Genomic DNA, 18,239 nt, shown 5'->3' with positions numbered 1-18,239 from the left:
TTGTACTGCCAGCTTTTTAACTTTTTGTGTATTTTAACTAATCGCAAACCTTCCCTCTTTCTGTACCCTCCCCTATTTCAATGTATCTCAAAATTTGTTCCATATTCATTTTGTTTTTTGAAATGGCCATTAATCTTTTCTGTCTCTGCTGATGCTACTTGATCAACTAGCTGTTCCTCCACAGCGCTAAGGATCCTAACGATAACCCTGTACTTTGCCTTTGAGTAAGTCTGACCTTCCCACTTTTGAAATTGAAATATCTTTATTGTCATTGCATAGTACAATTTGTCATGCACCAATACAGTGAAAATGAGTTTGCAACTCTCGTACTCAATGCTATAAAACAACAAATAAATAACCAATAAGTAAAATCAAGTAACCAGCCAGTACAAGCAATGTCCAGCAGTACAAAAGCGCAACTCAGATGGATGACAGTCATAAAACCAGTATTATAAGTAGCAATATAACAAATTTATGGATGATGCTTGATCGATTGGTTCACAGCAATTATAGCTCTGGAGGGAAAAAGCTATTTTTCAGTCTGGAAGTTCGGGCATAGAAAATCTTATAACATCTGCCAGGTGGAAGAAGTTCAAACAGATGATTACATGGGTGTGTATTGTCCTTACAGATGCTTATAGCTTTCCTTAGGCAGCGTAAGTTGTAGGTGTCCTCTGGGGCTGGGAGCTGTGTCCCGATGATCTTCTGTGCGCTAGAGACGACCAGCTGAAGTGCTTTCCTATCAGCTGCTGTACAACTGAGATACCACACAGAGAGGCAGTATGTTAAGATGCTCTCTATGGTGCAGTGGTAAAAGGTCACCAGCAGCTGTTCGGGTAGACTAGTTTTCTTCAGCATCCTGAGGGAAAAAAAGTGTTGCTGTGTTTTCTTAACTATTGTTGTGGTGTTAGTGGACCATGTAAGGTCTTCTGAGATGTGTATTCCCAGAAACCTGAAACTGAACACTCTCTCCACTATGTCTCTGTTAATGTAGACTGGAGCATACTCGTCATCCCATGACTTTCCAAAGTTGATCATTAGCTCCTTAGTCTTTGCTGTATTAAGAGACGGGTTGTTCTCTGAGCACCAGCTCACTAAGTTCTGTACCTCCACTCTGTACGCTGATTCGTTTTCTGGATTGAACTCCAAATAATTCTACACTATCCAGAACACCACCAACCTTTACATCATCTGCAAACTTTCTAAAGCACCTGTCTACATTCTCAGCCAAATCACTTATATAAATCATAAAGAGCAGGGCTTCCAGAACAGATTACTGCAGAACAGCACCGGTCACCAACCTCCAGGTTGAAAATGCTCTATCTTCTATTTCTATTGCCTTTTGCGGGCAAGCCAATTCTGAATCCACACAGCTGAATTTCCCTGGGTCATATGCCTCCTGACTTTCTGAAAGAACCAACCATTAGGCAACCTTGTCAAATATTTTATTAACATCCATATACGCACATCCGCTGCTCTAACTTCAATTTATTTTGTCACTTCACAGAATTCAGTCAGGCTTATGAGACACAACCTGCCTCTCACAAAACCATGCTAACTATCCCTAATCAAACTGCTCATAAATCCAGTTCTCAGGATCCTCTCTATTAATTGGCCCATCATTGATATAAATCTCATTGGCCTATGATCCCCAGAGTTACCTTTCTTGGACAAGGAACTACAGTCTTCCGCCAGTGAGGCTGTAAAACTTATCACCAGAGCAATCTTTTCCCTCATTTCCCATAATCACCTGGTGTTGCAAGGAGCGAAGGAAGCGAACCCAAGTGCAGGACACAGGCACGGAGATTGAGTTTGGATGCTTACACGGGCATAAATGCCAAACAGCAAACCGGAGGGATCTTGACACGGAGCCTTGACTCAGAGACGCAGAGTCTCATAGGTAACCTTGAAACTGGAGCTAAACTTAGAACAAACGGTTCTTCTTTCTGTCTTTCTTTTTCAATCTTTTTATTAATATCAAAATAGTGGATATACATAGTATTGCTACACAATTGTTGGGATTACATTGTTAATAGATAACATATATAATTATATATTCAGTTAGAACAAAGGTAATAAACCTCCCAAAGATGTTCAAATACAGTTGTAGAGTTCACGAAAAAAAGGATTAACATATCCAAAAAAAACTAAAAAAGAAATAAACAAAAAAATATACCCCCCCCCCAAAAAAAAACTAACCTATCCGATACTAACCTAACAGAAAAAAATAAGAAAAGAACATGGGCTGTTTATTGCATCAAAAAGAAACAGGACCGTTAGAGTCACCAACTCCAAACCTCCCTACATATATTAACACAAGAATAGGTTTGGAAAGAGGTCAAGTCACATCATATGAAAGTGTTGAATAAAAGGCCTCCAAGTCTGATCAAATTTAATGGAAGTATCGTATATAACATTTCTGATTTTACATAGTTTGAGAGAACCAGTGAAATGTGGTGGGAGGATTAATCTCCTTCCAATTCAGCAAAATGGATCTTTTAGCCACTAATGTGAGAATTGCAATCATCTGACGTGCTGAAGAGGTTAAATGGTGTGATTCTATCATTGGTAAACCAAAAATTGTCGTAATAGGATGAGGTTGTAAATCAATATCAAAGATACCTTCCCAATATTTTTTCAGAGCGGAACATGACCAAAACATGTGTTAAAGAAGCGGTCTCAGAATGACATCTGTCACATACTGGACTTATATGAGAATAATATCGAGCTATATCTTTAGATATATGGGCCCTATGAACTACTGTACTTTGAACTGTATCAACGAACAAACGGTTCTAAGCGGTCGGGAAATGTAGTTATCACAGAGGAAGAGGACCAATGAACTAGCGACTAGTAATAGTGACACTGGGGTTCTTATACTCTGCAGTTCTTGATGGAAGCCAGGTGTGCCGTCATCAAAGCGAATTAGAAGCTATTGGGAAATTAACGGTCGGAACTGTGTCACAGTCAAAGGAAATTAGGAGCAAGATAGGGAATTAATGATTGGGACCATGACACCTGGGGTACATTCTCTCTGGTTACTCCGTCCGTCGTCTAGGGGTATGGCCAGGGCTCACTGCTGTTGCTATGGCAACTCATGTTTTCAGCGTCCCAAAGGGACACTTGAGGCTATAATTGCCTGTTCCCCTTTGCTGGTCACACTGCAATAAGCAGCGGCGAGTTGCCCTGGTGGACGCTGGGCCGAGGTCCCCTTATTACATGGGAATCCAGATCAGTACACAGGGGAGCAAATGTGCATTCAGGGTTGTAGGGGATCGGTTACAGATGCTGCAACAACAAAGGTCCGTCTCACTACTGGCAAGGGATCACCTCTGTCTGACCCTGTGCACATTTCCCAGGTACCTGAAGACATTTTGGGAATTGATTTGTTAAGGGGAGCTTCTATCGCGCCACTCCTCAGCAAATTTGCCTTTGGTATACGGAAGGTTGGAAAGGCAATGTGGGAACCTGTCTTTATACCCTTGCCATCACTGCCAAGCAATTTCGTACCCTGGGAGGGCATAAGGAAATCGATGAGACAGTTGAGTCCCTATTAAGCCTGAGGCTTCTTCGTCCTGCCTCATCCCCTTGTAATAGCGCTGTTTGGCCAGTTTAGAAACCTGCTGGTTCAGGGCACATGACCATTGGTTATCACCAGTTAAATCCCCTCCTCTGGCCACAACTGTTCCAGATGTTGTAACCCTGATTGAGGATCTTACTAGCGGGCTGACAGTTATTAGCTGTTATTGATTTGGCTGAGCGGTCCAAAGATCAGTTTGGTTTAACATGGAGCTGCCTTTACACGGCTTCCATGGGGATATGGCCTTTGTCCTACTATTTTCCATAGCGCAGTGGCACGGGATCGGCATGAATGTGTTCCTATCCCCCAGCATTAAAGTAGCACATCATATAGACGATGTGCTAGTGCAGAGAGCCTCTGAAGAGGATGTTTCTGAAGCCCATAATACTTTGATGGATGACATGCAATCGAGGGGATCAGAAAATAACCTCAATGGCATCCAGGGCCAAGTTACAACTGTTCGTTGTCTGGGCAAACAGTGAACCAAGGGCGAAGGCAAAGGGATAACACCCACAAAAGAAAACCTGCGGGTGCTGCATTCCAAGCTACACACACAAAATGCTGGAGGAACTCAGCAGGCCTGGCAGCATTTATGGGAAAGAGTACAGTCGACATTTCAGGCCGATACCCTTCCTCAGGATAACGCCTGATAAGGTCAGAAATAAAATCCTAGGCATAGCACCCTCTACTACAAAACAAGAATCCCAACGCTTTGTTGGCCTTTTGGGATACTGAAGTATCGTTGTGCTGACACAGTGTCACCTCCCCCGCAGCCCCAGATACTGTTACTTGTTCCATGGACCAGTGTTCATTTAAGGGTGCGTGCTGCTGTAGAGAGGTCTAGGCAGAGGGGATTATTCCTTCCCATTGACACAGCTAGCTCATGGGGAATTGCATACTATGTTTAGAAATTAGGGAACGACAGCTTTTAAAATGACCCTTGGTTGCTATTTGCCGTGGCCGGACCCTGCTCAGATTTGGCAAATAGATTATGCTGGTCACCTTCCTTTACAGAAGCGATTCCAGTGCCTCCCCACTGGTATTTTGATAGCAATCCCTACTGTTGAAGCTAACCAGGATGGCACCCTTCGGGATTAGGACATTTTGTTCCTGCATATGGCGAGCCCCCTTGAAATACAATCTGATAGCAGTTCGCACTTCACGGGTTCTCGTATCTAAGTAGTGCAGGGCTGAAGTACAACTAGAACCTGAGCAGCAGCCCCTTCAGATACCCAAACGGGCTGCAACCTCTCACGCCGTATAAGCGTGGTACACTGACATCTCCTGGCCACAGAATGGTCAACTGCACGGATGGCAGTGAATCTGTTGCATGGTACTGCCCTATGCAACACCTTCCACTCCAGGTCCCCAGTGTACAGGGGAAAGACCTATTTCCACTGGGGACCTCCTCCGCTGCCAGGTGTACCATAGACCTCTAAGGTGAATCTGGTCGGCAGATGAAGTCAAGGAAGTGAGAGGTGTGCAAGAGCAGCACTTCCTTATCTGGATGGCTACCTGTCCTTCCCCGTGCTTTATATAATTTCAACTGCTGCTTTTACAGGACAATCTGTTCCTTTTGTTCCTGATGGCAAAACTGAATAGACCGAGCCGATTCGGTTCTGTGAGGTTGGGATGTAAAAGAGTTTGTGACATACCAGTCTTCCCCTTGAGTGCAGGGTGAGATTACATATCGGATGATGGTACAAGGACAGACTTATCCTGTGTGTGTGGATTTGGGTAAATTGACTAAAAGGGAACAAAAACGTTTTAACTACTCCCTGCTTTTGTCTTTAAAGGTCCCTGCTGAAAATGCTTTGTTCTGTGTTAATGCTTGTCTTATTGGACGTCAGACCTATTGAGACCTGACAAGCCACTAATAACCTTGTGATTTGTGAAAACGGTATTATTTTGTGAAAAATGTACATTGTGATATGTACTAATTGGGGGCCTATAGGTGTTGTAAACTCAAAATGGCTGGCCTCATACCACTTCTGTGAAAATGCCAAATTGGTTGTAATCTGACTCTTGTATCCTGGATCACAATGTCCTGTCTTTAACCTTGCCCTACTGTCCTGTTTATTATTTATTGTAATGCCGGCACTGTTTTTGTGCACTTTATGCAGTCCAGTGCAGGTCTGTAGTCTAACGTAGCTTTCTCTGTTTTTTTTTAATTATGTAGTTCAGTCTAGTTTCTTGTACTGTGTCATTTAACACCATGGTCCTGAAAAATATTGACTCATTTTTACTATGCACTGTACCAGCAGTTAAGGTCAAAATGACAATAAAAGTTGACTTGACTTAAATCTTAACTCATTCTGTTTCAATTATCAAGATGTTGTTAACACCCCTTAAGGATGAGGACATAATTTAATGTGAATTTTGTGGTTAATAATTGAATTTGTATAATTTTGATAGTATTTTTTCAATCATCAGGGGATATTAATATGTATTTTTCATTTTCAGCAGAAGGAAGAGTTGAGTGTCTGGTTTGCTCATTCAAAGGAGTAGATATGTTGTGGTGTATTAGGTTTTGTGAACATATTAAAGTTTGAACATTCCAAGTGATACTAACTCTTTGTAAGCTTGCAGCATGTAAGGTGCCTGTCCAAGTTAAACACTAGGTGTGTTGAATGTTTACTAATAGCAGTTGAATTTTTTTTGGCCTCAGCCACTAGTGGTATGAGAACAAGTTAAGACCAGAGAATTCATCGGTCACTGCGAGCCTCTTAATGCTTGTGGACTGAACCCCTATTCACTCAGTTTTTGGGACTTCACCTACACAGAGGAATCGCAAAAATTGGTGCCTGAAATCCAGACCTAGGGTGTTTTCCAAAAAACTGTAAGATACAGGAGCAGAAGTAGGCCATTAGGCCCATCGAGTCTGCTCCACCATTCAATCATGGGCTGATCCAATTCTTCCAGTCATCCCCATTCCCCTGCCTTCTCCCCGTACTGTTTGATGCCCTGGCTAATCAAGAGCTTATCTGTCTCTGCCTTAAATGCATCCAATGACTTGGCCTCCACAGCCGCTCATGGCAACAAATTCCAGATTTACCACCTCCTGACTAAAGTAATTTCTCCACCCCTCTGTTCTACATGGATGTCCTTCAATCCAAAATTCATGCCCTCTTGTCCTACACTCCCCTACCATCTAATCTGTTCAGGCCTTTTAACATTTGGAATGTTTCTATGAGATCCCCCGTCATTCTCCTGAACTCCAGGAAATACAACCCAAGAGCTGCCAGATGTTCCTCATATGCTAACCCTTTCGTTCCTGGAAACATTCTTGTGAACCTTCTCTAAACACTCTCCAATGTCAGTATATCCTTTCTAAACTAAGGAGCCCAAAACTGCACACAATACTCCAAGTATTTCAGGCTACAGCACCATCTGCACCAAGTCCAACTCCTCCTACATTAACAGGCAACTCACTGATGGGGTAGACCTGCAGTATTTAAGCTCTTAGTGCCCAGCTGGATCTTGTGATAGTAAAAATGTCTAAAAAGGACAATGACACCTTTGGTTGATCCTGTAGGAGTCTGCAATTGAATATGCTGCCATCTTACCAGAAGTAAAATTATAAAAAGATTAAAAATAATCAGGTATACAGAAGCAAACTTAACAGTTAAAGGTCATCTATAACTCATTGACACTTGTTTTGATAAATTTCTCTGTGTTCTGGGTTAACCATAGTGCTGACTACAATATGGTAACACTTGCACTAAGTTTTCATTTACTCTCAGTAAATCACAATGCTGTGTATAACTAAGCTGGCGATTAAAAAAATAATGGAAGGTCATAATATGGAGCTACAGTTTGAATTTAAAGATACTCCAACTTGTCCTAAAGAACTGATTATCCAGTATTATGACTAGCAAATTCAAAGATATCAATAGACTTGACTACAACTGCAGCTTTCATACAAAGAACCATATTTTAATATTTTTGAATTCAAGTGCGCACATTATGAACAAGCTTCAACACTACAGTAAAAACAAGGTAATTTAAATATATTTTTGTATTTAATTTAATTTGTATTTAATTGTCACCAGGAAATGGAGCCAAGATAAATGGCACTGTTTAAAATAACCATCCACTTGTTCTAAGTAAATGATTTTCTTACACTATCAAATTCTTGAGATTTTCATTTTCTTGTTATTCAAAATCCTTTCAACAATATTTACAATACAAAAATTGAAACAAAGACTCAATGGTTCATTTTGTTTCTGTGTTAATTCCATACTTTTCCTTGAGAATTTTGAGTTGCTCTTCCTTTTTCTTTGTATCCATCTTCTGGAATGCCTATTTAAAATAAAGAAAATTTAAAAACCACTAAAGGACTAGACTTCTGGACTACAGCTTTACAAATGTGTATTATTGTCATTGAAAATTAATTATCACAGCAAAATACTGAAGCTCCAAAGATCATCAACCATAATTAAGTACTAAATACAAGAAATTCTGCAGATGTTGCAAATCCAAAGCAACATAACACAAAATCCTCAAGAAACTCAACAGATCAGGCTGAGGCCCTTCTTCAGGGCTGGGGGGGGGGGGGGACACGAAGATGCCAGAATAAAAATTTTGGGGAGGGGTAGGAGGATAGCTAGAAGGTAAGTGAAGACTGGTAGGTGAGAAAGGCAATGGGCTGGAGACGAAGGAACTGCTAGAAGGAGAGTGGACCAGAGGAAAAAAGGAAGGAGGAAAGGTATCAGCGGGAGGTGATAGGTGGTAGAAGAGGTAAGAGATCAAAGTGGGGAATCAGGATGGAGGAGCAACACCTTATATTCTTTCTGGGTAGCCTCCAACCTGAATGTAGATTTCTCCTTCCATTAAAAAAACTTCTCTCATTCTCCCACCTACTTTTATAGCTCACTCTGGCCTCTTACCTCTTCTCACCCCCAAACAGTGCTCCACCCCCCACTAAGTTCCACTCTCCTCTCCTATCAGATTTTTACATCTCCAGCCCTTTAGCTTTCCCACCCACCTGGCTTTGCCTATCACCTTCCAGCTATCCTGCTTCCCCTCCTGCCACCTTATTCTGACAGTGTTGAAGGATCTCAGCCCTAAGTGTCGACTGTTCATTTCCATGGATGATGCCTGACCTGCAGAGTTCCTCCAGCATTTTGAGTAATACAGGTTGTTTACTCAGTAAGTCCCAGACTTCCACCTTTATGCACAATCCATGCATAGCTTCATGCACTATGATTGATGCTAGCACAAGATAATTCATTTCCCTGATTTTGGGTCTCATTCTCTCCTATCCTTTATTGCAGCAAGGTCTCAGGTCACCTCGCATTCCTTGATACCTATTTCTCACACAGAATAAATCTTGGAAACAACCATTTCTCTATTCAATTTCTTGGGGGGGTGGCTCTCTTTCCATTTGTAAAATGTTAAAATTTTAAAGAAGTGATCTACATAACCTCAACCTGCTTATAAATCTATTACCGTATTGATAACTAAATTTGCAATTTAAGTACTGAACACTTACCCTATTTGCATTGTAGTATAAAACTACAAGGTATCTGTTACAGACATTAAAACCAGACAAGTGATCACAAGCATTCTTGGCATCAAAAATATCTTCGTACACCACGTAAGCAGTTCCTCTCGTCTCAGGTGTATTCCCACTGCAAGGCAAGTTACAATTACAAATGTAAGTTTGAACAATGTTAAAATTAGTGTCAATTACAAGTTTCATAAGCTCAACTCTGACCTTTCTTCTTTTGCTGATCTCATAATGAACTAACTGCAACATCACTTTTGAAGGTCATCTCACCCGAGACCCTGCCTGTAAAATGCTACACTGAAACAAAAGACAAGGTCAGCTGCTTGAATAAATGACCTTCTCCACCACTGGAGAGCACCAAGTTCAAAGCATCCTGAACTGTGGGGATGAACATTTTTAAAAAACCCAGTCCACCGGATTTGCATGACAGAGGCTGTGTAGGATTTGTCACTTTAGACTTAATTGTCTGAGGTGACGGTGAGGATCCCAGACTAATGGATACACAAAGCCAAAGCAACTCTGCCCATTTAAGTTTCAATTTATAAAATTCAGCCAGCTCAATAGAAACAATTTAAAACTGAAATTAATCAAGGGTTTAAAATTTATTGAGCCACAATGGGTAGACAGCTGAGATGTAACCAAGATCTAACCAAACAGCACACAAAGCCAAATGAATTATGTTTTCATGTGCAGCAGTTTATTGTAATTATTGCTTGAAATTTTATGGAGTGTAAGAGGCTAAACTTTAATAAACATACTTTCATTTATAAAATTTACAATTTACTCATAGTAAACTAAAATACTGTTTCCTCTGAACATTTGGTTTCAATTAGAACCTTATCACTTGAGTATAAATTTCTCACAGCATAGAAATGTTTTGCTTGGTTAGAACAACAAATTTCTGCTTGTGAAAGTTTGGGCACAGAAGTTGGTACAGGATACAAGTGACATTCACTTGCAATAGCAATACACAGTTTTGAATTTGGTTAAGGATTCTTTATTCATTGCCTTAAAAAAGGTATTCAGCCCTCACAACTAATTTCATATTTTAGTGGCTCATTTTCTAAATTTAAAATATTAAAGTAGGATTTTTAATCTATAAAACAATGTGTATCATGTCAAATCAAAAGAAAAATTCCAAAGCCTGTCAAGAGTTTATGAAAAATTAGAAACCAAAATTGTGAGGCTGAAGAAGTATTCATCCCCATTGTGATTACACTAACTTTTCCCAGGTGCAGCATTGTACATTACTTACCAACTCACTCAATTTGTGATGTAAACAAATAGAGTATCACCTGTTTTCAATTAATTCATAAGAATAAATACCCCCACCCTCTGTGAAGTTCAACAGTATGGTAGATTTTCAACAGACCAAACTAAAATGAAGACAAAAGAGCATTTAAGACTATTCAGGGAAATGATTACAAAGAAGCACAAATCTGGGGAAGGGTATAAGGTTATCTCAGACACTGAACATGTCTCAGAGCTCAGTGCAGTCCAGCGTGAAAAAGTGGAAAAAAAAACAAAACCACAGCCACACTGTCTAGGTCAGGCTGCCCCTCTGAACTTAGTCATTGGAGAAGAATGGTACCTGCAAGAGAGGCTATTCTGATGCCAACCGTCACTCTGAGTGAACTGCTGAAGTCAATGGCTGCAACTGGAGATGAAGTTCAAGGCTCTGCAATCTCTAAGGCCTTGCACGAAAACGGTATTTATGGAAGAGTGGCAAGGAAGAAGTCCTGACTAAAAAAGATATCCTTGCCCTTGAAGACTTTACCAAGCACCACTCAGAAGATAGTGTAAAGATGTGGAAGGTCTTGTGGTCAAATGAGACTAAAATGGTACTTTTTAGTACGTGTGGTTAGAATCTAATACTGTGCCTCAGCCAAGTAAAACACCATCCGCACTGTCCATCCATACTATGGGGATACTTTTAAGCTGCAGGAACCAAAAATCTGGTCAGAAGTGATGGAAAGATGAATGCTGCCAAATACAAAGAAATCCTGGATAAAAACCTGCTAGCCTCTGCTAGAAAGCTTAAACTGGGGAGAAAGTTAGTCTTTCAGCAGGACCATGACCCAAAGCAAATTGATGTCCTCAAGTAGCCCAGTTGGAGTCCTGACCATAACCTGATCCAACATCTATGGCAAGACTCAGTATTGCTGTCCACTGCCTTTCTTTCAATACCCTGGCACAGCTTGAGCAATCTTGCAAAGAGGAACGGGTAAATCTTGCTTCATGTTGTGCAAATAGAGGCTTATCCAAAAAGGGGGATGAATACTTTTAAACTGTTGACACTTCCATTTCTGAACTTTCAGTTTTTCATGATTTACAATTCTTCCTCTTTTGGCTTCTACTCAGAAAAAAACGAGCATGTGATTCACAAATAAAAATGCTCAGTTAAATTGATCAAAATCCCTGGTTGTAATTGTAATTATCATCTACAGTACTGTGCAAAAATCTTAGGCACATGTAAATAAAATCTGTAAAGCACATATGCTTTCAAAAATAATGCGAAGTTTTTAAGTATCAAAACATTTACTATAAAGAGCAAAATAAAAAAAGCACTAAATCAAATCAATATTTGGTATGACCACCCTCTGCCTTTAATTTCTCTTTGGTACACTGTCATGCAGTTTTATAAGAAAATCATCTGGTAGGTAGTCCAAGCTTTCCACAGTTCATCTACAGACTTCGGCTGTCTCACTTGCTTTTTCTCTCCAGATAATTGAAGAAACCTCTAGGTCTCTACTTCTTTAAATAAATACCATTCTGCAGACTGGAGAACTTACAAACCTGAAAAAAAATGAAAGGTACTGATGTAACATGGGGGGGTGCTTCTTCATGCAGAGTGGTGGGAGTGTGGAATGAGCTGTCAGATGAAGTGGTAAATGCGGGCTCACTTTTAACATTTAAGAAGAAAAACTTGGACAGGTACATGGATGAGAGGTATATGGAGGGATATGGTCCAGGTGCAGGTCAGTGGGACTAGGCAGAAAAATGGTTCGGCACAGCCAAGAAGGGCCAAAAGGCCTGTTACTGTGCTGTAATGTTCTATGGTTCTATAATCCCAGAAACTCTCTTTCTTTCTTTTTCAATCTTTTTATTGAATTTCATATATAAAAAAAACATAATATAATAAATAGGTTATAAATACATAAGACTTGAAATTGAATTAATAGTAGGATAACAATATCCTATTAAAATATCAACAGAAAAACATAGTACATTATCAATCAAGTCTATAATAATTATATGAAAAAAATAAAAATAATCATCAAAAAAAGAAAAAATTATAAAAATACAGGCAAAAAATATAAAAAATATATACTAAACTAAACTAACATGGGCAATAATAAGTTTATTTGTATATGATAGTGCCAAAAACTCCGGAACTCCATACCTGAACAAGAATAAGTAAAGAGAAGGTCTGGAAGAGGCCAAATTAATTCATATGAAAATGTCGAATGAACGGTCCCCAAGTTTCTTCAAATTTAATTGAAGAGTCAAAAATAGTGCTTCTAATTTTTTCCAAGCTCAGAAAAGAAATAGTTTGAGAGAACCACTGGAACGTGATAGGAGGATTTACTTCTTTCCAATTTTGTAATATAGACCTTCTGGCCATTAATGTTACAAAAGCAATCATTCGTCTAATTGAAGGGGAAAACTGATTATCATCCTCATTTGGTATACCAAAAATTGCAGTAATAAAATGAGGTTGTAAATCGATATTCTAATTTGAGGAAATGGTAGCAAATATGTCCTTCCAATAGTTATGTAAAGCGGGACATGACCAAAACATGTGGGTCAATGAAGCCACATCTGAATGACATCTGTCACATTGAGGGTTAATATGAGAATAGAATCGAGCAAGCTTATCTTTAGACATATGAGCTCTATGTACAATTTTAAATTGTATTAAAGCATGTTTAGCACATATAGAAGAAGAATTAACCATGTGTAAAATTTTTTCCCATTTTTCTATTGATATATTATATTGAAGTTCTTTTCCCCATTCTTGTTTAATTCTACCTGATATTTCTGGTTGTATCTTCATAATCATATTATAAATAAAAGCCACCAATCCCTTCTGATAAGGATTTAAGGTAAAAATCATACCTAAAAAGTCCATTGAAGTTGAATTGGGGAAGGATGGTAGAATTTTATGTAAAAAATTTCTAATTTGTAAATATCTAAAAAAGTTAGATTTAGGTAACTCAAATTTGTTGGAAAGTTGGTCGAAAGACATCAAACTACCTTCAAAGAAGAGATCACGAAAACATTTTATACCTTTCCTTTTCCATATGCTAAAGGCCTGATCTGTCAAAGAAGGTTTGAAAAAAAAATTAAGTAAAATAGGGCTATCAAGAACAAAGTTTTTCAGAGTAAAAAATTTACGAAATTGTAACCAAATTCGTAATGTATGTTTGACAACAGGGTTGGATATCTGTTTATTGAATGTATTGAATTTAACTAAATCGGCAGAAAGAGAAGAACCCAGAACGGAGAATAGAGAATATCCCTGTGCTTCATTGCATTCTAAATTTACCCACTGTGGGCACAATGGTGAATCCAATTCTGATTTCCAATAAATTAAGTTACGAATATTATTCGCCCAATAGTAAAATCTAAAGTTAGGTAGAGCTAAACCACCATCTTTTTTAGATTTTTGTAATTGCCTTTTACTTAACCTAGGATTTTTATTTTGCCACACAAATGAAGAAATTTTTGAATCAATGTTATCAAAAAAAGATTTAGGAATAAAAATTGGTAAAGCTTGAAATAAATATAAAAATTTCGGTAGAATCATCATTTTAATAGCATTAATCCGACCAACTAATGATAAGGATAAGGGAGACCATCTTGTAGTAAGTTGTTGAATTTGATAAAGCATAGGTAGAAAATTCAATGTAAATAAATCTTTATATTTCTTAGTAATTTTTATACCTAAATAGATAAAGTTATCATTAACAACTTTAAATGGTGTCCTTTCATTCAATAAAGTTTGCGCGTTTAAAGGGAATAAATCACTCTTATCCAAGTTTAGTTTGTAACCAGAAAAATTACCAAATTGAGCCAACAAGGATAAAATAGCAGGAATTGACCTGTCAGGATCAGAAGTATATAACAACAAGTCATCAGCATAAAGTGATAACTTGTATAATTTCTCATTACGGGTGATACCAAAAATATTAGGAGATTCACGAATAGCAATGGCTAAAGGTTCTAATGCAATATTAAACAATAAAGGACTTAAGGGACAACCTTGTCTCATACCACGAGATAATTGAAAAAAAAGATCTGTAATTATTTGTAAGAACAGAAGCAACAGGTTTATGATATATTAGTTTGATCCATGATATAAAATTAGGACTAAAATTAAAATATCTCAAAGTGTTAAATAAGTATACCCATTCAACTCTATCAAAGGCTTTTTCAGCATCTAGTGAAATAACACATTCTGGAATTGTGGGTGATGAAGTGTAAATTATATTAATCAATTTTCTAATATTAAAAAACACCGATTTCTAATAAAACCAGTTTGGTCTTCTGAAATAATCTGTGATAATACCTTTTCTAACCTAATAGCTAAAATTTTTGTAAGAATCTTAGAATCTACATTTAATAGTGATATAGGGCGATAAGATGCACATAAAGTGGGATCCTTATCTTTTTTAAGAATTAGAGAGATAGTAGCTTCATAAAAAGACTGAGGTAATCTTTTAACAAATGCATCATTAAAAATTTCACATAGCCAAGGGGAAAGCAAAGAAGAAAAAGTTTTAAAAAATTCTATAATATAACCATCACCAGAAACTCTCAATGCTGTTAAGATCAGGGCTCTGTGGAGGCCAAACCATCTGTTGCAGAACTCCTTGTTCTTTTTGTTGAAGGTAGTTCTTTATGACCTGCTGCAGAATGAAACTGGAACCAATCAGGTGCCTTCCTGATGGTATTGCGTAATGGGTGAGAATCCGCTTGCATTTCTCAGCATTAAGGATTCCAATAATTCTGAACAGGTCACTAATTCCATTTGTAGAAATGCAGCCCCAAACCTCTGCAGTGCTTTACTCATTCATGTAGTGCTGTCCAGCTGTTCCACTGACAGATTGGCTCCTGCTTGAGCCAAATTTCAAAATTTGAATTGTCAGTCCAGAACACTTGCTGCCAGTGTTCTGCACCCAGTCCTTGTGTATAGGTGAATGTCTTGGCTTTGTCCCACTTCAGAGGAATGGCTTTTTGGTAGCAACCCTTCCAGGAAGACCACTTCTGACAAGACTTTTCCAGACTGTAGAGGGGTGGTTTCTGTGAGTTCAGATCTGATAAGAAGGGACACCAATTCGATCCATCACACATCTGCTACACTCAGTTTCTGTGGCCCACTGCATTTCTGGTCTTCAACTTTGCCTGTTTCCTCGTGCTTCATCAGAAGAGCTTGGATAACACAGCTTGAAGCTCTTGGCTGCCACAGAATTTCTGCTTGCTGATGCAGATTGACCATCTAATGTCTTGTTGCTATGCTCACTCTTGCCATGGTACAAGTACTGATGATTTGAAGGTTAAACTCTCACAGCTGCCACACCCTCACCTTTTAGTTTGGTTGTCGGGCAAGTGGCTTCATCGGGTTAGTAGAGGAGGATATGGATTGACATATTGGAATGGGAATGGGAAATAGAATTAAAATGGGTGGCCACTGAGAGATCCCACATCTTCTGATGGAGTGTAGGTGGTCAGCGAAAGTCATACATCAAGTCATACCAATATACAAGAGGCCACTCTGGGAGCACTGGACACAGTACATGACCCCAACAAACTCATAGGTGAAGTGTCGCCTCACCTGGAAGTACTGTTTGGGCCCCTGAATGGTAGTGAAGGAGGTGTAAGGTTAGGTGTAGCACTTGTTCCGCTTGCAAGGATAAGTGCCAGGAGGGGGATCAGGAGGAGGGATAAATGGACAAGGGAGTCACATAGGGAGCTATCCCTGTGAAAAGCATAAAGTGTGGGGGGGGGGGGGGGGGGGAGGGAAAGATGTGCTTGGTGGTAGGATCCTGTTGGAGATAGCGGAAGTTCCAGGGAATTATGTACTGGATGCAGAGGCTGGTGTTAGTATGTCACTTACTTTAACAAAATAGAAACATTTCTCTGTAACATTCAATTTTATGGAAAATGAACGTTTAGACATGTAAATTTTGCTCTTTTCTACTGACAAATTGATGCAGAAGAGAAAAAATAAACTTTTAAAACAAATCTATAGAAAAAATATAAGGTGCCTCAAACTTTTGCACAGTACTGTATGTGAACAAAGAGCTGAGGACTGAATACTTTTACAAGGCATTATACTTGAAGGGATATTGTGTGTGGATTGTATACCTGACTGCTGAGGGTAGAGGAAGGAAACAGTAGTTATTCAATACTGAAACCGATTGTTGGATCTGCAATATTAACTGCTTCTCTTTTCACATCCACTGGCTGAATAGTTCCAGTACTTTGTTGTTACTTCAGACGTCCAGTACTGAAATTTTCTTTAAATGATTACTTACACTCTTATCTGTCTGATTGGCCCATACTTTCCAAATATGTCATACATTTCTTCTGCTGTTATTTTGTACGGCAAATTTCTTATGTATAAGATGCGGTTTACTTCAGGAGGCAAACGAATCTGAAATCGGAAGAAAGACTAATTGTTACAGAAGCTCGTCTGTCGTAGGAGAGGGAGGAGGGAGGGTGTATGGAATGGGGGAGGTGGAGGAAGCTAAAAAAGGTTAGGTAGAGATGTGGGACAGGATGGATTCATGGTGCTGAACGCGAGGATAGGGCTTAGCGAGGCCAAATTGATCCGCAGCGCAACAAACTCTTCTCCCACTTCCATTGGAGTCACGCAGGGGTCCGATCCGACGAAACCGGACACACTCCGCCCCAAATACCAACTCACGTTTGCCCGTTTCGCCGCTTGCATCGCCATCTTGTCTCCTTCGGGGTCCGCACAACACTACCGGATGGGACGTTCACTCCCGAGCGATCAAACCGGAAGTCCTCTGACACTTGCGTCGCCTGCGTCATTACGTAACACTCCCCGCTGATTGCCGGCTCCGGCGGTCACGTGGGATCATAAATTAACAGGAAACAGCCGCTGAGTTTGAACTTGATTCACTGCAGAAATGTAAGGGTAGCTGCACTACGCAATTGAGTGAGAAAATAAAGATTATGCTTTATTTCGGAGGTTTAGAGAAAGACTGCAGAGAGGGTGTGGGTCTTTCTTGTGCAGGTCCCGGGGAGGGTTAATGAAGCGTGGCCCTGACTTCAGCGGAGTCGTCTTCCTGCAGCGATACGAGGCACAAGTGAACCACCTGGAGTAATTTTAATTTATTTTCACCTCTTTAATGGAGTTATTACTTTAACCATTTTAATGGAGTGTTGAGTGATAGTAGAGGGTTGCCTCTCTGGAGGCTTGTGACTAGTGGGGTGCTACGGGGATCGGTGCAGGGTCCGAGATTACATCTTGTCAGGCTCCGGGGATTTATCCATCCAGATTTGCCTCAGAGTAGTAAGTACCTCCTCTTCTGTAGTCTGTACAGGGTCCATGAAGTTGATGTTGCTTTGCCTCACTTCTATGGACTCTTGCGTCTGCGTCCTGAGTAAATACAGAAACAAAAAAAAATACCTCAAGATCTCCGCCATCTGTTTTGGCTCCACATATGGATTACCATTCTGATCTTCCAGAGGATCAATTTAGTCTCTTGCTATCCTTTTAACATATCTGTAGAGTCCCTCAGGATTCTCCTTCACCTTGTCTGCTAGAGCAACCTTCAGTCTTTTAGCCCTCCTGATTTCTTTCTTGTGTTCTCTTGCGTTTCTTATACTCCATAAGCACCTCATTTGTTCCTATCTGCGATGCACCTTTTTTCCCTTAACCAGGGTCTCAACATCTCTTGAAAACCAAGGTTCCCTATGCTTATTATCTTTACCTTTTATTCTGACAGACACATGCAAGTTTGTACTCTCAAAAAATTTGTTTTTGAAGGCCTCGCACTTACCAAGTACACCTTTGCTAGAAAACAGCCTGTCCCAATCCACACTCGCCAGCTCTAATGATACCATCGAATTTGGCCTATCTCAACCAGTGGACCAGACCCACCTTTGTCCATT

General features: G+C 39.6%; 1 protein-coding gene across 1 annotated transcript; it reads right to left on the bottom strand.

Moving 5' to 3' along the window:
- Window positions 1-7,495: 7,495 nt before the first annotated feature.
- On the bottom strand, window positions 7,496-17,175 carry sf3b6 (splicing factor 3b, subunit 6). The gene is made up of 4 exons (XM_059981829.1): window positions 17,026-17,175; window positions 16,634-16,752; window positions 9,075-9,213; window positions 7,496-7,882 (listed from the first exon to the last, which is right to left on the bottom strand). Exons 1-4 carry the CDS (start codon window positions 17,053-17,055, stop codon window positions 7,796-7,798), a joined length of 375 nt encoding a protein of 124 aa, XP_059837812.1. The 5' UTR covers window positions 17,056-17,175; the 3' UTR covers window positions 7,496-7,795.
- Between the last annotated feature and the right edge of the window lie 1,064 nt (window positions 17,176-18,239).

This window comes from Hypanus sabinus, chromosome 10, assembly GCF_030144855.1.
Source record: "Hypanus sabinus isolate sHypSab1 chromosome 10, sHypSab1.hap1, whole genome shotgun sequence".
NCBI classification, from domain to species: Eukaryota; Metazoa; Chordata; class Chondrichthyes; order Myliobatiformes; family Dasyatidae; genus Hypanus; species Hypanus sabinus.
This window is presented reverse-complemented; position numbering and strand designations above follow the sequence as displayed.

Excerpts from the sequence above, each read along its gene's own strand:
- sf3b6 (XM_059981829.1), bottom strand. The coding sequence starts at position 17,055 with ATGGCGATGCAAGCGGCGAAACGGGCAAAC. Across the intron at positions 16,753-17,025 it reads AAGCGGCGAAACGGGCAAAC|ATTCGTTTGCCTCCTGAAGT; the intron begins GTGAGTTGGTAT and ends TTCCGATTTCAG. Across the intron at positions 9,214-16,633 it reads CCAATCAGACAGATAAGAGT|TGGGAATACACCTGAGACGA; the intron begins GTAAGTAATCAT and ends CTTGCCTTGCAG.